The sequence below is a fragment of the Thalia democratica genome, chromosome 4 (genome assembly GCF_965202585.1).
Source record: "Thalia democratica chromosome 4, ktThaDemo2.hap1.1, whole genome shotgun sequence".
Classification (NCBI taxonomy): domain Eukaryota; kingdom Metazoa; phylum Chordata; class Thaliacea; order Salpida; family Salpidae; genus Thalia; species Thalia democratica.
The window spans coordinates 55,250,245-55,273,876 of NC_139168.1; the positions used below are offsets into that span (position 1 = coordinate 55,250,245).

At 29.9% G+C, this 23,632-nt stretch overlaps 1 protein-coding gene across 1 annotated transcript in view; it reads left to right on the top strand.

Moving 5' to 3' along the window:
- Positions 1–16,511: 16,511 nt before the first annotated feature.
- LOC145833450 (uncharacterized) overlaps positions 16,512–23,632 on the top strand; it is a 48,399-nt gene continuing 41,278 nt past the window's right edge. The window contains exons 1-3 of the mRNA XM_082940627.1: positions 16,512–16,584; positions 16,900–17,037; positions 22,119–22,244. Of these exons, the coding sequence (XP_082796753.1) occupies positions 16,567–16,584; positions 16,900–17,037; positions 22,119–22,244 (282 nt within the window). The 5' untranslated portion in view covers positions 16,512–16,566. The remainder of the gene's footprint in view (positions 16,585–16,899; positions 17,038–22,118; positions 22,245–23,632) is intronic.

A 23,632-nucleotide genomic window follows, 5' to 3' on the forward strand; every position in this document is an offset into this window, starting at 1 on the left:
TTCTGAGGTCTCTGGGGTGTGGCAGCTCGACTTACCCCACCAAACTAGATGAGTGAAAGTTATTGAGCCATGATTTTTACAATTTGCTGGCAAGCTTTCCCAGTGCTAAACAGGAGACAACCAAAACTCAATGCAATATAGAAAATTTTAGATTTTTATATAAAATATCACACAGTACCTATTTTAGCTAAGATAATTACAAAAAAAAAAAATACATGTCTATAAGATACCAATTTTTAATGGTTGTACAAATAAATATAAAATCAAAAACCCCATTAATTTTCAAATTAAAAAATTAAAAAGTTAAGTCATTTAACAGTAATATAAAAAATGCAAGCAGCTTCTAGGTGTTGTACAAAATAATCAGTGAAAATCAACTGTTGCTTATTTGAATAAGCCCTTAAGTAGTATTCATCTAAAAAGTACCAAATATCTTTCTATGCTTGTACAAAAAAACACCAGGTCTCCTGGCTTTGACCATGGCAGGCTTGTAATTATCCAATATTATCTCGAGCTCGTAGTTGTGTTTTGGCTTTGCGTGGTAGGTTGGCTTCCTGGTAATTTCAGGGAAGTCCATTAATAGTCTTTTGCATTTTTCTTCTAACGGAGTCGTATTCTTACCACCCAGATTGATGTGGTTGACTGAAGCGACTATAGGGGTGGGCAACTCAGCAGGTGCGAACAGTCTAGCTGATTCGTTTGACCCCATCTTGCATAGTTGAGAGGTAGATGGCAGGATCGCTAGTTTGTTCTTTCTTAACAGGTCCATGCCAATAATGCCAAAGTGGCGTGATTCTTGAATAACCCAGAACGAGTGGTTGATGGGTTCTAAATTCCCCAATTGAAGTTCGACATCCGCGCTACCAATAGGGTGGGTTGTTTTGTTACCAAACCCTTGGATGGTTCTACTTTGTTTAGGAAAATATTTGTCTATACCGTTAGTCAATTCCTTCGGCAGGATTGAAATTTCGGACCCGCTGTCAACCAAAAAGATAACATTTGTGTTTGAATCCGCTAAAAATAGTAGGCCCTGAGGGAGGTTCTTCGGTTTGGGTGCAGGGAATTTATTCAGTTGAAATGTCCATTTTTCTACACTTTTATCTTTGTTGTGATTGGTAGTGTCGAGAGATTTTTGTTGTGGCTCTGGCTGCGGTTGCGCTGACCGTTGGGACTGCCCGTTGTGGTGCTGGCTAAGGTAGCTCGGATCGTTGGCGCTGGTCGTGGAGGTGCTGGCTTTGGTGGCGCTGACCATTAACGCTGGCCCTGGTGATGCTGGCTGTGTTTGCGCTGACCGTTGGGACTGCCCGTTGTGGTGCTGGCTAAGGTAGCTCGGATCGTTGGCGCTTGTCGTGGAGGTGCTGGCTAAGGTGGCGCTGACCGTTGACGCTGGCCCTGGTGATGCTGGCTGTGTTTGCGCTGACCGTTGGGACTGCCCGTTGTGGTGCTGGCTAAGGTAGCTCGGATCGTTGGCGCTTGTCGTGGAGGTGCTGGCTAAGGTGGCGCTGACCGTTGACGCTGGCCCTGGTGATGCTGGCTGTGTTTGCGCTGACCGTTGGGACTGCCCGTTGTGGTGCTGGCTAAGGTAGCTCGGATCGTTGGCGCTTGTCGTGGAGGTGCTGGCTTCGGCGGCGCTGACCGTTGACGCTGGCCCTGGTGATGCTGGCTGTGTTTGCGCAGACCGTTGGGACTGCCCGTTGTGGTGCTGGCTAAGGTAGCTCGGATCGTTGACGCTGGTCGTGGAGGTGCTGGCTTTGGTGGCGCTGACCGTTGACGCTGGCCCTGTTGATGCTGGCTGCGGTTGCTCAGAACTTTGGTTCTCATCAGGTGTTTCTGCTGCACTACGTGAGGCTGTTTGCTTTATATGAAAAGTCATCTTTGGTTTGTTTGAAGGTGTGGACACTTCATTTCCTGGATGACTTATAGTGCAGTTTGAGGCATTTCTGGTTGATCTCGGTTGAGATGGGGGTTGCTGTCGAGGGGCGGTTTTATTTACAAACTGGACAGCTTGGGTGTGAGATAGTGTAGCCCCAATCACTCTCCCTCTCACTGCGGAGAGTTTTGGAGCTCGTTTTTTGCATGAGGCGGAGATATCACCTGGCTCCTTGGTAGGTCTTGAGCCTTTGAGGTGTGTGAAACCTGGTGGGGAACCTGGATTTGAGGATCCATGTATGTATTCTGTCTAACCTGAGTTGAGATGTCGTGATTTGTCCTTGTGGATGGATTTAGACTTCTCAATTCATGTAATTCTTCTTGTAATTTTCGAAATTCCTCTAGAAGTTTAGCCCGTCGAATTTGTTCCTTCAAATCTTTGATCCCCTGTACTAACTCCTCGGCACCCAGTTCTTGTGGTGGCACTTGAATAGGGGGTCTCCTGTTGTTTTGGAGGGAATAGTCCATGTTTAAGTGGTTAGGTTGGAGTTATTGTTGGAATGGCAAAGGTGAAGTTCTTGCTGGAGGAATGGAGCTGTTGCTAGGTGGTCCTGTCACCCTTGGTGGAGGCACATAGTTGCTAGGTGTAGAATTTTGTTGGGGTGGGTAGCTTTGTCTTGGCAGACCACTTGGATTAGGCTGGTCTCTAGGTTGTTGATAACTGCCCATTGCTGCCTGGGGTTCTTCCTCCTTTTGGTTATTTCCTGACTGATCCCCCCCTACGTTCATGTCAATCTCGGCACTGATTTCTATACCCTGTGTATCAATTAAAGCGTGTTCACTCACGTCGTGGTCACCATATCTTTCGCACGTTGCTTGTGGTTGGTCTGATGGACCAGGTTGGCTACGGCGCGAAGAGTGTGGGTCAACACCCCTTTTGTTGATCCCTCTGTCAATGTTACGTTGGCTACAGCGAGTTTCGGGGTTGTTGACCTTGTCTAAAGTATGATGTATGTTCTCTTTAGAGAACATACTATCCTTTTTGGGGGGCTTGGATCTATTACTCATTATGCTATACCAAGAGTTAGGTGTGGCCCACTAGTTTATTTTAAATTGATTAAAGTTGATTTGTAAATTTCAGAGATTATTAAGAGCACCAAAAGCAGCTTGCTTCTTAATTAATTATCCACAACAAAGCTTATTTATTCAATTTTATGTAACCAAATTACAGATATTTTCAATATAATTAACTATCAACACCAAAGTTTATTTATTTAAATTTATGTAAAATCAAATTACAGATAATTTCAATATAATGAAGTATTAACACCAAAGTTTATTTATTTAAATTTATGCAAAACCAAAAGTACAATTAACTTCAATTTAATTTTATCAACAGCAGAGTTTATTTATTCAAATTTATGCAAACCAAAAGTACAATTAACTTCAATTTAATTTTATCAACAGCAGAGTTTATTTATTCAAATTTATGCAAACCACAGTTAAATTAACTTCAATTTAACTTTATTAGAAATTTCAATTTAAGAGACAGAACTAAAAAATAAGAGATTAATAACAATACTCACAATTTAGCACATAGGAAGTTTAGCTTGAGCTGCCACAAATCTAATAAAATCACAATTTAGCACATAGAAAGTTCAGCTTGAGCTGCCACATATCTAATAAATCAATCTAAGGCGGCAATTTAGAAAGTTAACAAATTAATAAAAAAACCCTAATTAGAGAAAACTCTTTTGCTGAATTTAATTTATAGCCAGAGGCGTTACAATATAAGTTAGTTTATATTTATTATCCTTTTGTGAACAATTTTTAAAATCAATAATGCCTTATTTTAATTAATAATTATGAATTCGGTTAAAAACTTAAAGTTTAAATAAAACTTTAAAAGATAAAACTTTTATAAAAAATTTGAAATCTTTTTGTTTTACTTAGTTTATGAGTAGTGATAACATTAAAAAACACTGAAATTATCTGAAACATCAACAACAAAAATTTTGATAATATTAACTGTTTTTATAAATGTAGTCATATTTAAAAAACTTGAACAAAATATAGTTTGGTTAAGACATAGTGTACTTAAAGTTAAAAATTTATGTGAATTAAATTGTATAATACGTAAATATATATTCATCGTAAATGTACCAGATTGAATCATACATTTAATAATGTTGTTTAAGTTTCATTCAAGTAATCTTTTTACATGTGAAGACTTTTATGAACTTAATTTTTAAAAACATAATTAAGCTTTATTTTTTAGATAATATTAATTGTACTTGTATATGTTATCCCTTTTAATATACTTCAATAAAATATAGTTTGTTAAAGTATATTGTACTAAAGGTTGACGGTTTATATTTTATATGAATAGTTTAGCCTAATGCCTTCTTGCATGTTTATATTAAAAAAAATACAGAACTTTTTCAACTGATGATTTCGTTTGATTGAGTTCAAACGTGAAAAACTTTGTTTTCTTAATAAAATTAGAAAATTTGAGTAAAATTTATGTATATTAATAAAAATAAGTAATTATTGATTTCAAAAGTTGTTTTCAAAATGATACTTTAACGTAGATTAATGTCTATACTAACACTTAATTTCTATACTATAACTTTATTGTTTCTATACTAAATTAAAATTTCTATATTTAGTTTTATTGCAATATGAATATAAAACATACACAATTAAATATTTATTAAAGTTACTTAAAATTGTATAGTTGTTTTATATGATGATATTATGTCATACTATTAGTAAATTAAGTTTGAGTTGCATTATTCTAATTTAGGTTAACGTCTTAATGTTTTTTGCTGCTAACGTTTTAATATAGCTAATTAAATTTATATATGCAATTTTCGTTATTCTAAAGTGATTAAATGCAATATGTTGTAAAAAATACATACAATTTAATATTAAATATAAAAAACTAAAGTTGTCTATTTATTTTCATATTTTTATGATATAAATTAATTGTAGCTATTTAATAATGATTATATATTATAAACGGTATTCGTGGTGTATGACTCAATAACCGAAAGGTTCTTCGTATCGTACACCAGGTCTTTTGACTAAAAATTTTGAGCGTTTTTTTTGTCGTTGAGAAACTGTATTGTTATAAGTTTTTATTTTAGATTTAGGCCCTGGTGATAAAACAATTTGAATATAAGTTTGAAAACTTGGATATAATTTTACCAAAATTATCTAAACAATAAAAACAGGGAATTTTACCTAACCTGAAACCCACTGCGCTTCGAGTTTACTTTCCGCCGCCATCTTGGAAAAGCTAGCTGATCTTTGGAAAAACCTTCTCTTGGCGCTCTGAACATAAGTCGCCATCTTGGAAAACCTAGATGACATCCGAGAAAAACTTCTTATTCAACAACGTCGACGGGGCGAACAACTCGATTTGAGTTGTTAACGTTCTTTACTCATAAGCCTAGGCATACTGTAGCAGACAACTTCTTTGGATCAATTTGAACACTGAATTCCACGATTGAGTCCACAGCGTTCAAGGAAACAAACTTGAACATTCATCTTATCGAATAAGCCTACACAGACTGTGGCGTCAACCTTAGCTACACTTCTACGAATAAGTTGTTTTCGTACTTTTAATTAATTCTGTCGTAATAATTATACATATTTATATTATCGTATCTCCTTACTATTGTACTTGTATTGTAATATTTATATAGATTTATATCATCGTGCCTATTTAATATTGTATTTTATCGCCACGCTCCGATTACGGAAAGGAACCGAAAGAAGACCAAGCAAACGTTCATCAAGATTCTGTACACGAGACGAACCAACGTCGAGTGCCAGAAACTGAGCGACCGGAGACCAGTGACACGTCAAGGAGGAAATCCAGAGCACGTTTCCCTTCTAATTATTAACTTTAAGTGTTTAGACTTATTGTGAGCTGTCATTGCGTTTATTTGTACATAATAAAACAACATTACTTAGTTTTATTATATATAGTTATATAAATTATATAGTTATGCCCTTAAAACCTCTAAAAAAGGCATTAATCTTAAAAGTGCCACACACACGTTCGCGAACCGAAATGAATTGTTCCGAGACTACTGCTAACCTAGAATCTGATGAGATTGTCGAGTCTGAGACCGAGGCAATTTCGAAGGAAATCAGTGAGACTCCTAGTCTGGGTAACAATAGCTTCATTAATACAAGTTTCATTTATACTAATACTCTTTTTAAAGTATTTGAAAAATATCGACTGTTAATTTCTCATGTAAACATTTGTATAATTTTCTATTTAATCTGATCTGTTTAGAAATTAAAAATGTTGGAAATTAAATTGTCGAAACTTCAATTGTCGAAACTTCAATTGTCGTAGCTTGAACTGTCGGAAATTCAACTGACAAAATTAGCGCTGTCGAATTTTTAGTTGCTTAAACGTTATTTCTGAGTTTATGAAATGTCGTGTAACCTGCAAGCATTTAGAATACTTTATTTGTAAAAGATTATTATTTTTGTGATACCATTTAAGGTATTAAAAAATTGAAAAAAACATTTTAAGTCTCAAAGAACCAGACTGTACTGTTTGTTGGAAAGTAAACTCTAGGCGCAGTGGGTTTCAGATTAAGTGAAATCCCCTGTTTTTATTGTTTGTAAAGCAATTTAATTTCCAATTCCAATTTTAAAAATTTATATTCAAAATATTTCTATACCAGGGCCTGAATTTAAAATTGAAATTTACAATAAATAGTTGATCGAACGACAAAAAAAGACTCAAAATATTTGGTACTAAGACCTGGTGTACGATACTAAGAACCTTTTGGTTATTAAGTCGTACACTACGGATACCTTTTATAATATATAATTACTATTGTTATTACACTAACACATGTTTTAAGTTTTAAAGGGGTTAACACAAAGAAACATATTTTAGTGTAATAAGAAAAAAAACTGTTTAATTTGTTATTATTATGTATTCCAGTGAACTCGTTTCGCTCGGATATTTGTTAACAAACGCTTAAATTTACACAACACTTATCAATAACGTTCACTAGCGCTCTCAAAACTAACTCATCAAAAAACTAGCGCTTTACTGAATTAAAGCGTTTTTAACTTTTAGAGAAAATAAAGAAAAGAACATTGCTAACTGTTACAATGTCTTATTTTATTTAATAGATATAAATTTGATGTGAGACATCAAATTTTAATAAAACTTTGAAACATAAACCTTTTATAAAACAATTCTTAATCTTTTAATAAATAAGTTTGTAAATAGTGATCACATTACATTAAATTATCTATACATCAACAATAAAGTTTTAGATGGTAGTAACTGTTTTTATACTTGTCATTATATTTAATGAACTTATAATAAAATATAGGTTGTCTAAAACATAGCGTACTTAAGGTTAATGATTTATATGAGTCCAAATTGTATAATACGTATAATTTTATTGAAAATCAAGTAAGCCGTAACTCCGGGGTCAGAACAAATGCCAATCGTCTATCGTTACTGACAGTTAAACAACTTTATTCAATCAGAAAGGCTGTATGGCTCAGAAATAAACTGTCAAATAAAATATAAACCAAACTATTTGTTCACAAACCTTCACAATTTATTTGGCATTATCAATGTAATAAACGGCTGTTAAAAACAAAAAATAAAAACACAAAGTTTAAAAACATAGGAAAAACTACTAAAAATACAAACATTAAATAAATTAAACTTTACTAATCCACACGAAAAAAAAAAATTATACTAAATAACAAAACATTCACTTAATACTTAAAATAAATATATAAATACTACTTCAAGAAAATCTAAATTTTAGCTTATAAACATTAATAAAAGTACATATGTACATAAAATAAAGTTTAAAATAAGGTTATTATTTAAACTTGAACACCTTCTACTGAGCCCACTTGAAGGGCTTTTAAATAATTTATTGAAAAAGTAAGACTTAAAAAATACTGGTACATATTTTTCATAAGACTATACGCCTTAATCATCAGCCAGTTAAATTTAATATAAAAAGTACTTTACTAAATATAGATGCGAAAGGTATACAAAAAATAAAAAACAGTATGACGTAATATTGTGCATTACAAAAATTGATCTACCATCTAATTTTCAAACAACTAAAATTAACAAAAACAACAGTCAAATGACTATAAAATACTTCAAAACTTATTGTATTTTAAGAGGAGCTTTTTAATATGTCGTTAAGACGATATGAATTCACTCCTCATATTATACAACCTTCCTTTTTTAACGCATACATAACGGCTGTTGATTCTTTTAAGTACAGTCTACAAACAGGGTTATTACCATCTGCTATTGGCTGCGCTCTTTTTATCACCTCCAAAGTTAATTTAATATCAATGTTTTTGCGCTTTAGGCAGCAAACATACTTCGAAAGCTCAGTTTCATTTTCGTACACACCACCTTTAAAAGATTTTTTATGGTTAGCATACCGAAATCTGAACTGAGTGGAGCATAAGCCAATGTAGAACTTCTTTTCAAGGTCAGAGTTAACTGTAGCCTTGTAAATAATGTTATCTGAACAGCAATTGCCCCCCTTTAATTCATATTTACAGTAGTGATGTACCGGACTCACTATTCGGGTCCGGATCCGGCCGGATATTGCCACTTTTGTCTGATACCCGGATCCGGCCGGATCTTGATTTAAAAAAAAGGTTCGGATCCTAACAGAGATCCGGCCGATTCGGATCTAGTTAGTAAAAAAGAGAATACAGAAAAGTATTTTTTCAAAAACAAGCCCTGTGTAAATTAAAAAGAGTCATTTTTGTCAGTTAAAATTGAACACCTACCGTGAATGGCTCATTTTTTACACTGACTAATTTACATTTGTTTACATCTAAACTACGAAATAAACTTTTCAGAAATGCAACGCTTTACCTATGTTTTAAAATTAAAAACTTTACTACCAAATTGTCAACCTTTTGGCTAGCTGTTCTACTGATTAGTCAACCTTTTGGCTAGCTATTCTACTGATTATTAGATTAAAGTAATTTTTTCAGTTTTTAAAAACATAATTCTGACTCAGGCTAGTTTATATTCACTCTAGCTATTTTTTTTTGACTTAAACAGTGGCAACCCTGCTAGTTAACAAAATTTAGGGAATTTTTGAAAATCTTAGGCTGCCTCAGGCTAGTTTAAAGATCTTTTGAAAAACTCAGGCTAGTTTTCTTTTAGATTTTGAATGAGTTTGAGCTGATCAAGTTTTCAATATTTTTTGATTTTCTAGTTAATTTTATTTAAGAACTTGATTTCAGATTGTTAATTGTAAATATTACCTATAGTTGTCAACCTTGTGGCTAGCTGTTCTACTAATTATTAGATTAAATTATTTTTTGTTTTTGAAACCTCATTCTGACTCAGGCTAGTTTATACTCACTTTACAGGGTTTCCATATCCCGAGATTTCTCTAGATATCCCTAGATTTTTGCAATTTTCCAAAAAAAAAACCCTAAATTTCCCAAAACAAAATTGTTAAAATCATGAAATTCCCTAGATTTCTCTAGATTTTACTTTTTTTTTAGTGCTGGACCAATTTTTATAATATATATAACATAACTCACTATCCGGGTCGGATTCGGTTCCGGTCGGATCTCGATTTAAAAAAATATCCGGATCCGGTTCCGGCCGGATCCTATTTTGAAAAAAAGTCCGGATCCGGGTCCGGTACATAACTAGTTGTTATTCAGTGGTTTTTTGTTCTTTTAAATACATAGCTTGATTATGGAGGCAGGGATATATACTATCTAAACATCTTTTATAATTAATGAGAACTTCAACTAAACAAATGGACTTAAAATACTATAATATTCACACTATTATCACATTCTTAGATTAGGCTAACATCAAATTTATTTATCTTTGTTCTTTAACTGTGTCACCATTACTACTGTTTATAACTTCAAGTATTAAATAATTTTATTGCTTCACTCAAAAAAGTTTATGTTGTGTTTTACTGTCTAGCTGTTAGCATCAATTTATACGGTTGAATGATTAAACTCATTAAAAAAAGCTATCTTTTGTTTTAGTAGAGCGAAGGATCTGTTGGCTAAACGTCAAGCCACCCCTTTAAAACTCTTCGAGTTGAATTGCAAGATTGAAAACTAGTGGTTGACTGACACATATACAAAAAATATTTTATTGTATCCGAGTTAGAAACTGAAATAATTTTGGTCATATATATTAGTTTTAAAAATACATATTTCATAGTTTAAGTTCTACTTCTAAAGTTATCATAATAAAATTCAATGTCTATATAAATAATGTTAGTGATTTTCAAGTAATATTGATAAAATTGATATATCTTTTGTTAAATTATTAAAAAATTATACTAAGTTATATACTTGGATTGAAACAATGAAATAAACATACTTTTGTTCTTTACTTATTTTTAATACTTACACAGTATAAAACTTACAAATAATTTACAGTAACATAAAAGTAGCATTCACAATAAACATCACCATAACATTTACAAAGGTTAGTAAAAACTAAACACAAGTGTTGAAACTCTTGTTTGTAGCAAAGTTTTTGAACATTTTTAATTAGTTGACTTTTTATCTCAGGCCAACTTTCTCTAGTGTGCATTTTATTAAATAAAAGGTCAGTTAAAAAATGACTAAAAACAGACTGGTCTTCGAATTTAATGGCGCTATTTTTTAACATTTTAGAAAAGAAATTTTGTGTTAAAAATACCTGGGTTGCGAGAATTTTAGAAATAAAAATTTAATAAACTTAATTTTTTTTAAAGGTAAATATTAATCTTTAGTAATTGTTAGGATAAAAAAAAATCCAGGAGCTATGCTTTGAATACTTTGCGAATATTCCGCGAGTACTACAATACAACTACGCTAAATGCTGCATTTTAATTTTTAATCAACCTTATAATAATGATGACTTTTTAGGGTATTTTTAATTTTGAACTTTGAAAAACCGGGTAGCTTCAAAATCCTGCAACAATTTGCATAGTTGCTGAGCTCAATCATATTTTAATACTTTTAGATAACTGTTTCAATACTTTATTATATGTATACTAGGATACCTCTGAAAGTCATGTCCAGGACAGGTTAAAATCTATACCCTTGTCCCTAACCCACCTTGTTGAACATATAACTAATAAATAAGCAAATAAAAAAGAACACCATGTGATTTAAGTTTATTGTATGATATTCAGGTTTTTTTCAAGTTTTTAGTCATTTAAACAACTTGTGTAAAACAAACAAACTTTAGCAGGTTTCATACAATTCAGGCTAAATCAGTTTTATTTGCAAGTATTGTCTAATGGTCTGTTTTTGAATGTTCAATTGCTTGAACATTTAAAAATTTAAAAAGAAATCTGAAAGTATTAAATTTTTCACTATTCTGTTGAAATGTGCATTTATTTCTCAAGAAAGTATTATAAGTTATTATTATAAGAAAGTTTTTAGTATAATTTTTATAGTTATAAGTAATTTAATTTTAAAAAAGGTGATATTGGAAAAATATCTTGGTTTGCTGGTCCAAATGCTTTAAAATTTCTTAGATCCATAAAGAAGTTTAAAGAATATAAAGAATTTAAAGAATTTTGATGGAACAAAAGTTATTTGTTTAATATAGTAGCTTTCTAAAGTTATACTTTTTTTGTATTAAAAAATAATTTATTTCAAACTTGAAAATTGCTGTAGTTTCAGTAATTCAAAAATTAAGTGAGCTTATACTCTGAAAGTAAAATGTTTAATATTTAGCGTGACAAAAATTCAAGTTTTGTAAACTTAAATTATATAATACTTAAAAGGGGCTATATCTAAAAAAACAATTAGAAATTGAAAAAAAATAAAACAACTACTAGTAGCAGGGTTCGTGCGCGTCAGGCTAAATCAGGCTATGTCAGGCTAAATCATTTTTTTGAAAATAGTTGAAAAACGTCAGGCTAAATCAGTTTTTCTATTTAAAATTTGAGAATCTCAGTTTTTCTCAGTTCAAATGCTTGAAAAGTTTTGGTTAAAAAAAATTAAGAAATATTTTCACAATCAAATTGAGATATGAATTTATTTATTAATAAATATTTAGTTATTAAAGACAAAATCAGTCAGTATTTGTAAAAATAAATGCTTAAAACCTTTTGTTGTATCTCAAAAATTTTTTTAAGAATCTTTATTATTTTGTTTTTAGTAGATTATATAGGTCATAATTATGAAAATTCATAAAAAAATACAGTTTAAACATTACAGCAAAGTTCAACAACTTAGCTGTTTGTTTGAATTTTTATACTTGTGTAAAAGTTTCATTTAAAATTTTAATAAAACACAACAATACTCGTCGTTTTATTATAAATCTTCTGGTTATAATGTTTTTACTTAATGCTTAATTAAATTGAACAATTTTGTTTAGTAATATATATTAAATTTTTACACCAGTAATAGATTAGATATAACACTTATTTAAAACTTATCACTGAATTTGTTATGTTAAGAGCATAGGGGGGTCAATCACCTTTTTCACAATTTAGTCTTATTTTATTGAGTTGTAACTAAGCTATGAGTTGCTTTTTGCAGATTTTAAAGCTCAAAATATTTTTGAGATAAAGGTGGTTGAAGTCGGAGACTACAATAGTACTAATCAAGACCCCACAGTGGGCTGAAAACGGGAATCAAGCGGCCATTGACATAAAACTGTCATAAAAAGCACTATAATACAATTTAAAGTTACACTTAGTGTTAAAATAAGAATATGTTTGTTTTTATTTAAAAAATAGTTAAAATTTGAATTTCTAATGAAACATTAAAGAAAGAAACTTAAAAAAAAAATAATTAGCTACCTCAAGAGAGTTACATTTACTCCCATTTTAGTTTAAATATGAATGAATTTTCAATATCAAGCCGGGTGAAACTATACTCTAAATACAGTTTATTTTTAATTTAAGGCTGATCTTTGTATATCAAAGTTTGTATTATTAATAACGTTACATTTGTACTAGTTTATCAAAAGAAAAAAAAAACGTAAACATTTTGAACAATAAAAACATTTATTCGTTGGCAAACAGTGCAAAAAACAAAATAATTTAGCCTGTGATTAAAAAAAAAGTACTTTAAATTTACTAGAAAATATAAGTCAAACAGTAAGTTCTTAAAAACTTCTTTGAAATTAAGTTTCTAAAATAAATAAAACACTCTATTCAGTATCACAAAGCATATGTAACAACGTTTCCCATTCTGAACTACATGATGAAATTTTTTCATTTAGCTGCAAACAACTTTGCGCAGTATGTCCAACTTCTTTACAATAAGTGCAATTCAGTCTGTCTAAAGTGTTGTTAACATCGTAATCACTCTTGTCCCATAATCGATTTAAACAGTCTGTAAATTTTTAATACTGTTTTCCTTGAAAAGTTCATTCTGTAATGTATTAGAAACTTGTTGTTAGCTTCCAATCCACTTTTGGTATAATTTAGCAACCCTCAACCGTTGTTTTGCTATAGTTTTTCTGGATAGTTTTGTATTCTTTGAATAGCAAGATCTTCTTTAACTTTAGATTTGCTAGATTTTGAAAGTTCAAGCTTGTCTATCACTTCATCAGCAACAGCGTCAAAGTTAGGCTTAGTTTGAAATGGTGGTTTGTGGTTTTAGAACAGTTCGTATATTTCGATGTTAGTTAAACTATCCATATTACTGCTAGGTTTAAATAAGTTATAGTGATAAATCTACAAAAAATATATTAGTTTTGGTCAGATGCAATACTCTGGCTATCTTGTATCATAAATAAAAACACTACTTTTACAAAAACTACTATAATAACTTCAATAACAGTACTACAAAACCTTAAATTTGCTAAAATAGTAAAAAAAAACTATTTCAATAACTAAAACATATGCTAAGCTACCATGTTTTGACCAATACTAACTGTTCTCATCATTCTTGGAGCTTAAATGATCAGTAAACCAAAGTAAGTGAATCTATACACATTCTAGAATATACAAAATGGTCTTTTTTGTCATAGTGAAAAACCAGGGATAGGATAAATTATCAATTTTTTTAACAGAAATATCGCTTGTAAAAACCTAAAAAAATAGTTATATTCCACATGATAGATTTGTCTGTAAATTTGTATATAGATTCCTTGTCATGTTTACTAAATTATTAAAAAAAAAATTATGTTGGTTCTTAGGTGGCAAATTGAGAAAATTGACCCTGAAGAATACCCTAAATTGCCAGAAACCATCAATGAATTTTCGGTGAGAAGAGAAGATTTTTTAAATGAGAAATAATATACTTTTAAATTTAAATATTTAAAGAATTTTGACTTTTTTCAATTAACACTAAACCAAAGAAATGAAAAAACTTAAAAAAAAGTATTTGTATAAAAGCTTTTAAGGGGTTTTTTAACAGTAGATGTAGACCTTAATTTTGACAAAAATTTAAGCATTATTCGAGGCTTTTTAAACTTAAAAAAAGCAAACTTTGGCTACAATTAAGCTTGCATAACTTTTAGTATACTTTAAGCAGAACAGAAACAAACCCAGTTTTTAAAATACAAAACCCCACTCTAAACAATTAAATAAAAATCTTGTTTAGTCGCGAAAATAGTCAATTGCTACTTGCCAGCCCACTCGGGACCCCCCAATACCTAAAATGACTTCTAAAGAGGATTTTCCTTACTTTGAAAAAATGTCAGGCTAAATGAAAAAAAAATTACGCATGAACCCTGTAGTAGTCCCATTATTGTAGGCTTGGTTTTTAAAAATAAACTATTTTGTTTCATTTATTTATAAGCCAAAGAGGGCTCTAATCATCAAGATATTGATGAAATTTCAATTTAAGTATATGCATTTCATTATAAAGTTGAAATTTTTTTGGATGAACCTTGTTAAGATTTAAATTTTTAAATGTTTATAAACTTTGTTCTGACACAATTTTCTAAATATTATAAGGAACATTTCCTAAAAATTTGAATAATAAATAATAAACTATACCACAAGACCAACAGTGTCCAAGAGAACCTACAGCAGTTTTCGTCCTGATTAGGACTCATCAGGCAGGCATAGTAGTAGAACACTGCTGTTGAGGTCTTACCAAGCAGTCTTAAGTACAAAGTTAATTTGGACTTGAGTTAATTAAAAATTTGATATAATTATCTCAAAAAACGCAGGAGGAGATATATTTTACTGATCTCTAGTTATTTGTAGCTTTAGTTTGTACCTCCCATAAGGAACCTGTTGTAGTCTCCAACTTTGACTGGCTATATCTTAAAAAATATTTTGAGTTTTCAAAATCTATGAAAAGCAACTTGTTGCTTAGTTCAAACTCAATAAAATAAGACTAAATTGTGAAAAACATGATTGAGGAAAAAGGTTTTAGTTTTATTAGAGTAAACTTCTGAATTTATTTGTGATGTTATATAAACATTGATAATAAAGTTTAGGAAAACCAGTTATTTTGAAGGTATTTGCACTATGTCGGTTCTTGTCAGTTTCTTAAGCTTAAAAACTTATGAACTTTTATTAACAAAAAAGTTTTTGAGTAAAATAATGAAGTGTAAATTTTTTCTTTATAAAAATTTGATCTATTCTACTAAATTTATATAATAGTTATAAATTTTCTGGGTTTTTCAATACAAATGCTTGAATTTTTTTTGAAAAATAAAACAAATGTGAGAATCAGTTTCTTATTTAAAACTTTTCCCTAGATTTTTCAAGATTTTCTAAAAAATCCTCTTTTATTTTTAAGTAACTTACTTCAAGTTCTCAGAAAATGTTCTATTTAACATTATAAATAACGTGTAGGAAGCAGTTTTTTGAAAAAACAACAAGTTTTCTTAATTAATAGTAACTTTAAGTTAAACATTTATAAATCAGGTTTGTTGCTGTTTTAAAAAATTATCAAAGATTACTCTGAAAAAGATTTGAAACAAGGAGGACATAGATTTTTAGTCTTTAGCTTATTTTTGTTTTATTTTATTTAGTGCCTCCCATTAAAAACCTATTGAACTCTCTAACTTTTGTTGCTTATTTCTTAAAATTTACTTGGAATTTTAACAAGCAGTAAAAAGCAACTTCACTAAGTTTAACTAATTATTTGATATAAAGACAAGTTTTTCTGAAAAATTGTTTACCCTTCTATGCCCTCATTTAGTCTTGTATATCCTAAAAATAACATTAAGATATCAGAAGATATGAAAACATAAAACAATAAGACTCATTTTTCAGTGTGCCCTAAAAATTTCAAGCAAATTATGAAGAAAAATGCTCTATGCAACTTCACAAAGATCCTACTTTCTCAAAACATTGTATAAATAACTATAAATATGCTCATAAACATTATAGACACAAAACAGGGTTTTGATGTCTAATTTTTAGTTATAACTATTTAACTAAGATAAAATAATCTACTAAACTGAATAACATTACTTGCAAAAAATTTTCCAAAATTTTGTTATTTTCATTTTTATTTTATTTAAATTTAAATTATACTTTTCATTCTATGACTTGAAATGAATAAATGTAATTTTCTATAATATAGTATATGAATATTTTTTTCAAATAAATATAAATGCTGTATATAATTGTAACTTGATAAAAATACAAATGTTTTTTTAAATTTGTAACTTTAAAATATAAATACACTTTTTAAAGGTTTGATATTAAAACAAATAAAACTTTTCACAAACTTAATAGGAACCTTTTATGAGAAATGAAGAGAAAGTTCAAGGTAGATTTTTAAAGTTATATACTTACATAAGTTAATATACATAACAATATTTATAAGTTATGTACAATAGGAAACTGGTATTGTTTTTCATTTGTAATCTTTTACAACATTAAAAAAAAAAAATAAAAAAAAATTTAGTTTTACTTTGATAAAAAAAAATTAATACAATTATAATGGTTTTTGAAATTCTTAAATGAATTTTTTAACAAATGTTTTTTTCAAAAAAAAAATATTGTGCAAAGATTTATTGTGTAATCTAGTTGAATATATAAATGAAATAAATTGAAATTTTCAATTTGCTCTTTTTTTCTTAAGGTTTTGTACACTCATCAAAAAACAAAAAAGAAAAAAGTTTGGCAAGACGGAGTTTTAACAGTTCCTGTTGGTGGAAATCGAGCTTTTCTATGTGATGAAACAAACAGACAAATATCAGCAGTATATTTGAACAAAAAAGTAGTTTTTTTATATTTATGCCATAAGTTTCTTAACATTTTAATATTTTTGAAAGTATTTCATGATAGCCGCCATTGACTATATTAGAATAACTTTGCAGAATAAAAATCCAAACCAAGTGTAAACACAGTTAGACTGAACTTGGTTTCTTTGTTTCAAAATTGGTTTTATTATTTTTGTGCTTCAAGTATTTAAGAAGTTGTGTAAGTTTAAACCTAACAAGTTTTCAACTTTCACAGTTTAAAAACTACTCAAAATTCTTCCTAGTTTTTATCAAAAATTGCTTGCAAAAAATTACAGAAAATAGTTATATTCCTAATACAGTGCTTCCTCGCTAATCCGGTCCTCGCTAATCCGGTTCCTTGCTAATCCGGCCGGTTTTAGTCGAAAAGTCGACTTATTTACTTTAGCGTTTTTAGCGTTTAATTTCATTTTACTTCGAAAAAGTATTCAATTTACGTTTTATAAGTATGCAAGCAATATATTGATACGTCATAATAAAGTATCATTTGTATAATCTTAAGTTTTTTTTTCATACTTTTCCCGCTCAGTTGTTACAAACTTGTTTATTATTCCTTTGCATTTTTTCTGTCTTTGCTAAGCAAGTTACACTTTAATATACTACAATCAACATATCTGGTTAAAACATGGATAAGACAGCAAAGAAACGAAAAAGCGTTCAACTAATAATTAAAACAAGTTAAAAGTTTACGAAATGGCAAACAATAATGTGCCTAAAGCTGTTATAATGAGCCAGTTTAACATTGGTAAGTCAACTTTAAATGACATTTTGAGAGGCAAAGAAAAGTTCAAAAAGTTTAAAGCCGAAAAGGAGGAGCTGGGACTAATTGAAGCTGCTAAAACGGCAAAAAAAGTAGAGGGAGGCGTCTTTGACAAGCTAGACAGCGCCCTTTACATTTGGTTTCGTCAGGAACGTGAAAAGGGTTGTCCAATAACTGGCCCAATACTATTAGAAAAAGCCTCCGAGTTCCATCGTTTAATTTACGGTGAACACTCAAGGCCCTTTTCAGCAAGTACGGGGTTTCAATGGAGGTTTTGCAGGAGATTTAGCTTGCGTAATCTTAAAATATGTGGCGAAAAATTAAGTGCAGATATTTCGGCTGCTAATAAATTCATAAATGAGTTTTCTGTAATAACTGAGCTCATTCTAAACACCAAATTTTTAACTGCGATGAAACTGGGTTATACTTCAGAATGTTGCCTGGTCATACATTAGCTTCAGTTAACGACCGGCCAGATGGAACGAAGAAAGCAAAGGACAGGGTAACAATAAACGCATGTGCTAATGCAAGTGGCACAATAAAGCTACCTTTTTTGTTAATTGGAAATGCTAAAAACCCGCGTTGTTTCCGTAACCTCAACAAGGAAGCGCTGCCAGTTGTCGTAGTCAAAAAAATGCTTGGGTCGATTGTGACATTTTTCGCGATTGGTTTTTTAACTGTTTTGTTCCCGAAACAAAACAAAGACTAAGTGAACTTGGGCAAGAAAAGAAGGCAATTTTGTTCCTTGACAATTGTTCTGCTCATCCTAGTGAGGACGAACTTGTATCAGCTGATAGAAAAATCACTGCAAAGTTTCTGCCTCCAAACGTTACTTCACTCGTACAACCAATGGATCAAGGTGTACTCTAGTCCATAAAAAGGGTTTATAGAAAGTCGATTCTTAGAGATCTTATATCGCAATCAACTTACACAATTGAAGATTTTTTAAAAAGAATCGACATGACAAAAGTTGTCAACACCGTTTCATCTGCTTGGGGTATGGTAAAGCATTCTTTCATTAGAAACTCATGGAAGAAATTAATGCCATTACAGCAAAGCTCTTCCATGCAAGACATAGACCCTTCAGAAAAAAATCAAGACAACGAGTTTGTACAGCAATTTGCGAGATTAAATATCACATTTACATAAGATGATATTCAAAGATGGATGAGTTGCGATGGTCCTGGATATGAGCATATGGACGAGCAAGGAATTGTTGAACTGGTTACTGGGGATAACGAAATAGAGGCTGTTGAAGTTGTTGAAGATGAAATTCGTGTTTCCCAGCATTCCAAGTGTCCATTTTCTCATTCTGAAGCCATGCAGAAAATGGACGATTACTTAGCTTACTATCGTTGCCAACGAGAAGCCACACCTGAAGATGTGTCAAAACTCATCCAATTTCGTGAGTTTTCTGCTAAGAAACGAGAAAGCACTGTAAAACAATCTTCCATTCTTTCTTTTTTCAAAAAAAAATCTTAATTTAATAAAGTGTTAACAGTGTAGTTTTTTTTCCATTAATTTTGAACTTATAAAATTTTGTTTCGTTTAGTTTTGTCTGTTTTAATTCTTTTTACTTTGAATAAAGTAAAATAAATTAAATTAACAGAAATTTTATAGTACGTTTTGTTATATACATTCATAATATAACTAAGGTAGATAATTTGTAAAAAAAGCGATATTTTGTTCTTATCCGGCTAAAGGCAAATCCGGCCGTATTAAAAAAAAAATCTTGCCCAACTTGGCCGGATTAGCGAGGAAGCACTGTAATATATTAAAAAAAATTTGTATATAAAATCTTTCAGTATTTATTTCAACAGTTTATTACAAGCAAAACAATGTTTCACTCCTATACTTGCATATAGGAGATCCTCAGTTGTTGTAAATAGGTCTAAAAAAATTTTTTACTTAAGTTTAGTATAGTTAAGATTTATTTTTGCTCTTAAACCATTAGTTTTTAGTTTTTATTTTTGTTTCACTTCCATTTATTTTGTTCAAAAAATTTTTTTCAGACCTATTTACAACAACTGAGGATCTCCTATATGCAAGTATAGGAGTGAAACATTGTTTTGCTTGTAATAAACTGTTGAAATAAATATTGGATATAAATCTCCTTAAAGACATTTAAGTCGAGAACTTTAAATTGTTTGATTTAAAACAAGTTACATTATTATATAAAATCTTTGTCATATTTGCTAAAACATAAAACAGAAGAATATATTTCAGCATTAGGCAACTGAGATATTCTCTCATAAAAATACCCTATATTGCCCTAAATACACCAATGAAATTTTAGAAAGAATAGCGGTATTTAAATGAGAAAAAATAAACTTTTCTTTATAAAATTTCAAAGAACTTTTATCTTTTTTTAATTAGCACTAAACCAACGAAAAGAAAAAAAAATCTTAAAAATAATTTTGCATAAAAGCTTTTGAGGAATTTTTAGCAATTGCTGTAGGCCTTAATTTTCACCTAAATTTGAAGTTTTTACAATTTATGTTTGTACTTCAAAACAGCAAAAATTTGCTAAACTTAAGCTTACATAACTTTTAAAATACTTAAAGCAGAATAGAACCAAACCCAGTTTTTTAGAGAGGAAGCTCAGCTCTAAACAACTAAACAACTAAATTTCTTAGTTTAATTTTTAAGTCACTAAAATGGTCAATGGCTACTTGCCAGCCTACTGGGCACTGGTTAGTTTTGTTATCAGACAAAAAAAAAAAACAAATTAAACTAAGGAAGTTTCAGTGAAGCTACACATTGAAACTTATAAAGAGTTAAAATGCAGAATTAGATTAAGGGCATAGGGGGTTCCACCTTGATTTTTAAAAGTTAATCTTATTTTATATCAGACATATTTTACTGATTGAAAAAGTTCATAGTAATTTTTGAGATATGAGCGATCAAAGTCGGTGACCTCAATAGGTTTCTAATGAAAGGTGCAAACTAAAAGCAGGAAAAATAATCATCTCACTAAAAACCTATCTCCTTAATTTTTTAAGCAATCTTCCTCAAATTTTAACAGAAAGTGTATTATTATATGTTTTGGTTTTAAGAAAACAAATAGAGAGATCTCAACTGCTGGAGGAGAAGTAATATATTTATTCTTTCAAAAATTTATTTTGCAAACTAAGTTTCGGTCAAAGACCTCGTCAGTGCTTAAATAAATCTTATTCAAATAGAATCTGTATTATTATGTAATGAAAGTGTATTATTAAATTTTAAAAAGATTGAATTCAGAATTTTTTTAATTTTCAAAAATAAAGTTTTTAAAAAAAAAACTATTTTTATTCTTTTTTAATCTAAAATTTTTATTTTTTAATATTTTTAAAATTCCAACATTCAAAGTATTTTAAACTATGAAAGGAACGTTTCCCGAAAGTTTGAGGTCTCTAGCTTAAAAGATGAAGGATAAGATAGGTTTTTAGTGATTTTTAAAGTTTCTGAGAAAATTAATCACAAAAAATTTACGTTCCATAGGCTTAAATCGGAAAATGTTTATAAAAAATAAAAAATCTTAAAAGTTAAATAATATTTTTTTATTCTATAAAAACTGGCTTGTAGTTTGTACTTCAAGCTTTTATATAAGATCTAATGTTATTTTTAGTGAAAAAAAATGTCGGAACCCTTTTATGCCCTTAACTAAACCTTATAAGAACAGGGTTGCCACTTTACCTGGAAACCTGGAAAAACCTTAAAAAAACCTGGAATTTGACAATTTAGGCTAATATAACCTGGAAAAACCTGGAATTTTTAATAATTTTAACATTTTCAGTTGTAAAATTTTGATTTGACACAAAAAATCTATCATATAATTAAGATTTTTTGTCATCATTAAAATTTTTTTTTATTAAAAACACATTTAAAGTAACTTAAAAGTATCTTTTCAATATTTTTATACTATTTAACACAGTATCTTAAAAAGAAACTAACTTGAAACTAAAAATAGGCCCAAAAATGTGTACTTTTTAAAACCTGGAAGAAATTTGGAAAACCTAAAAAAAAATTTGAAAAAACAAGTGGCAACCTTGTAAGAATAACTAGATGAGATTTGATTACTCTTGGACTTGTTATATTAATAAACAATTAAAATGATCTGGTCAAATCTGATTGGGTTATAAATGATCGCGGGTTAGACACAATTGGCTCCCCAAAACACTATAAACTCTAAAAATAAAATTATTCACATAGTTTTTAAAACTTGATAATATATATAAAGTATCAAGTTTTGTTTGATTATTTTGTTATATTTTTGCGGCTTACTGGTTTAATTTTTTTTATAAGTTTTTCATATACTAGGTTGTAAAGAATGGCATAGATTTAGAAAGTGACAAATATTTGATTCAAGTTGAAGAAGAAAAAATTGATGTCAAGACAGAAGATTCATTTTCAACAGCAGAGATAAATAAATTTCCTCTTAAGCAAGTAAGATTTAAAAAGTTTAAATAGTTGATTTTTTTCTAAGATATATATTTTAAATTTATTGAAAGTCAAAACTCCTTTTTAAATAAAAAAAATTGTTTAAAGAAATTTAAAGTGTTGTTTATTTTCTCGACTGTTTTAGCTTATTTCGCATTCTTTTAAAACTATGAAATAGAGCATCAATTTTGTTTAGTGATGTACCTGACCCACAATTTTCGGACTTTTTTTTTAAATTAGGATCTGGCCGGACCCGAATCTGGATTTTTTTTTTAAATTAGGATCCAGCCGGAACCGCACCCGGATATTTTTTAAATATCAAGATCCGGCCGGATCCGGATATTAGACAAAAATGGCAATATCCGGCTGGATCCAGACCCAGATAGTGAGTCATATTATGTCAATTATGTTATATTATATATATATTTCATAAAAATTGGTCCAGCACTAAAAAAAAAGTAAAATCTAGAGAAATCTAGGGAAATTCATGATTTTTTCAATTTCAAATTTAGGTTTTTTTTGATAATTGCAAAAATCTAGGGATATCTAGAGAAATCTAGGGATATCTAGAGAAATCTAGGGATATGGGAACCCTGTAAAGTGAGTATAAACTAGCCTGAGTCAGAATGAGGTTTTTGAAAACAGAAAAAAAAAACTTTAATCTAATAATAAGTAGAACAGCTAGCCACAAGGTTGACAACTATAGGTAATATTTACAATTAACAATCTGAAATCAAGTTCTTGAACAAAATTAACTAGAAAATCACAAATTATTGAAAACTGGATCAGCTCAAACTCATTCGAAATCTAAAAGAAAACTAGCCTGAGTTTTTCAAAAAATCTTTAAACTAGCCTGAGTTTTTATAAAAAACTAAACTAGCCTGAGGCAGCCTAAGATTTTCAAAAATTCCCTAAATTTTGTTAACTAGCAGGGTTGCCACTGTTTAAGTCAAAAAAAAAACTAGCTAGAGTGAGTATAAACTAGCCTGAGTCAGAATGAGGTTTTTAAAAACTGAAAAAATTACTTTAATCTTATAGTCAGTAGAACAAGTAGCCATAAGGTTGACAATTTGGTAGTAAAGTTTTTAATTTTACAACATAGGTAAAGAGTAAAATTTCTGAAAAGTTTATTTCATAGTTTAAATGTAATAAAATGTAAATTAGTCATGTGTACAAAATGAGCCAATCACGGTAGGTGTTTAAATTTAACTGACAAAAATGAATCTTTTTAATTTACAAAAGGCTTGTTTTTGAAAAAATACTTTTTTGTATGGTCTTTTTTACTAAGGAGATCCGGCCGGATCTCTGTTAGGATCCGGCCAGAACCGGATCCGAACCTTTTTTTAAAGTCAAGATCCGGCCGGAATCGGATCCGCATCTTTTTTTCATATCAA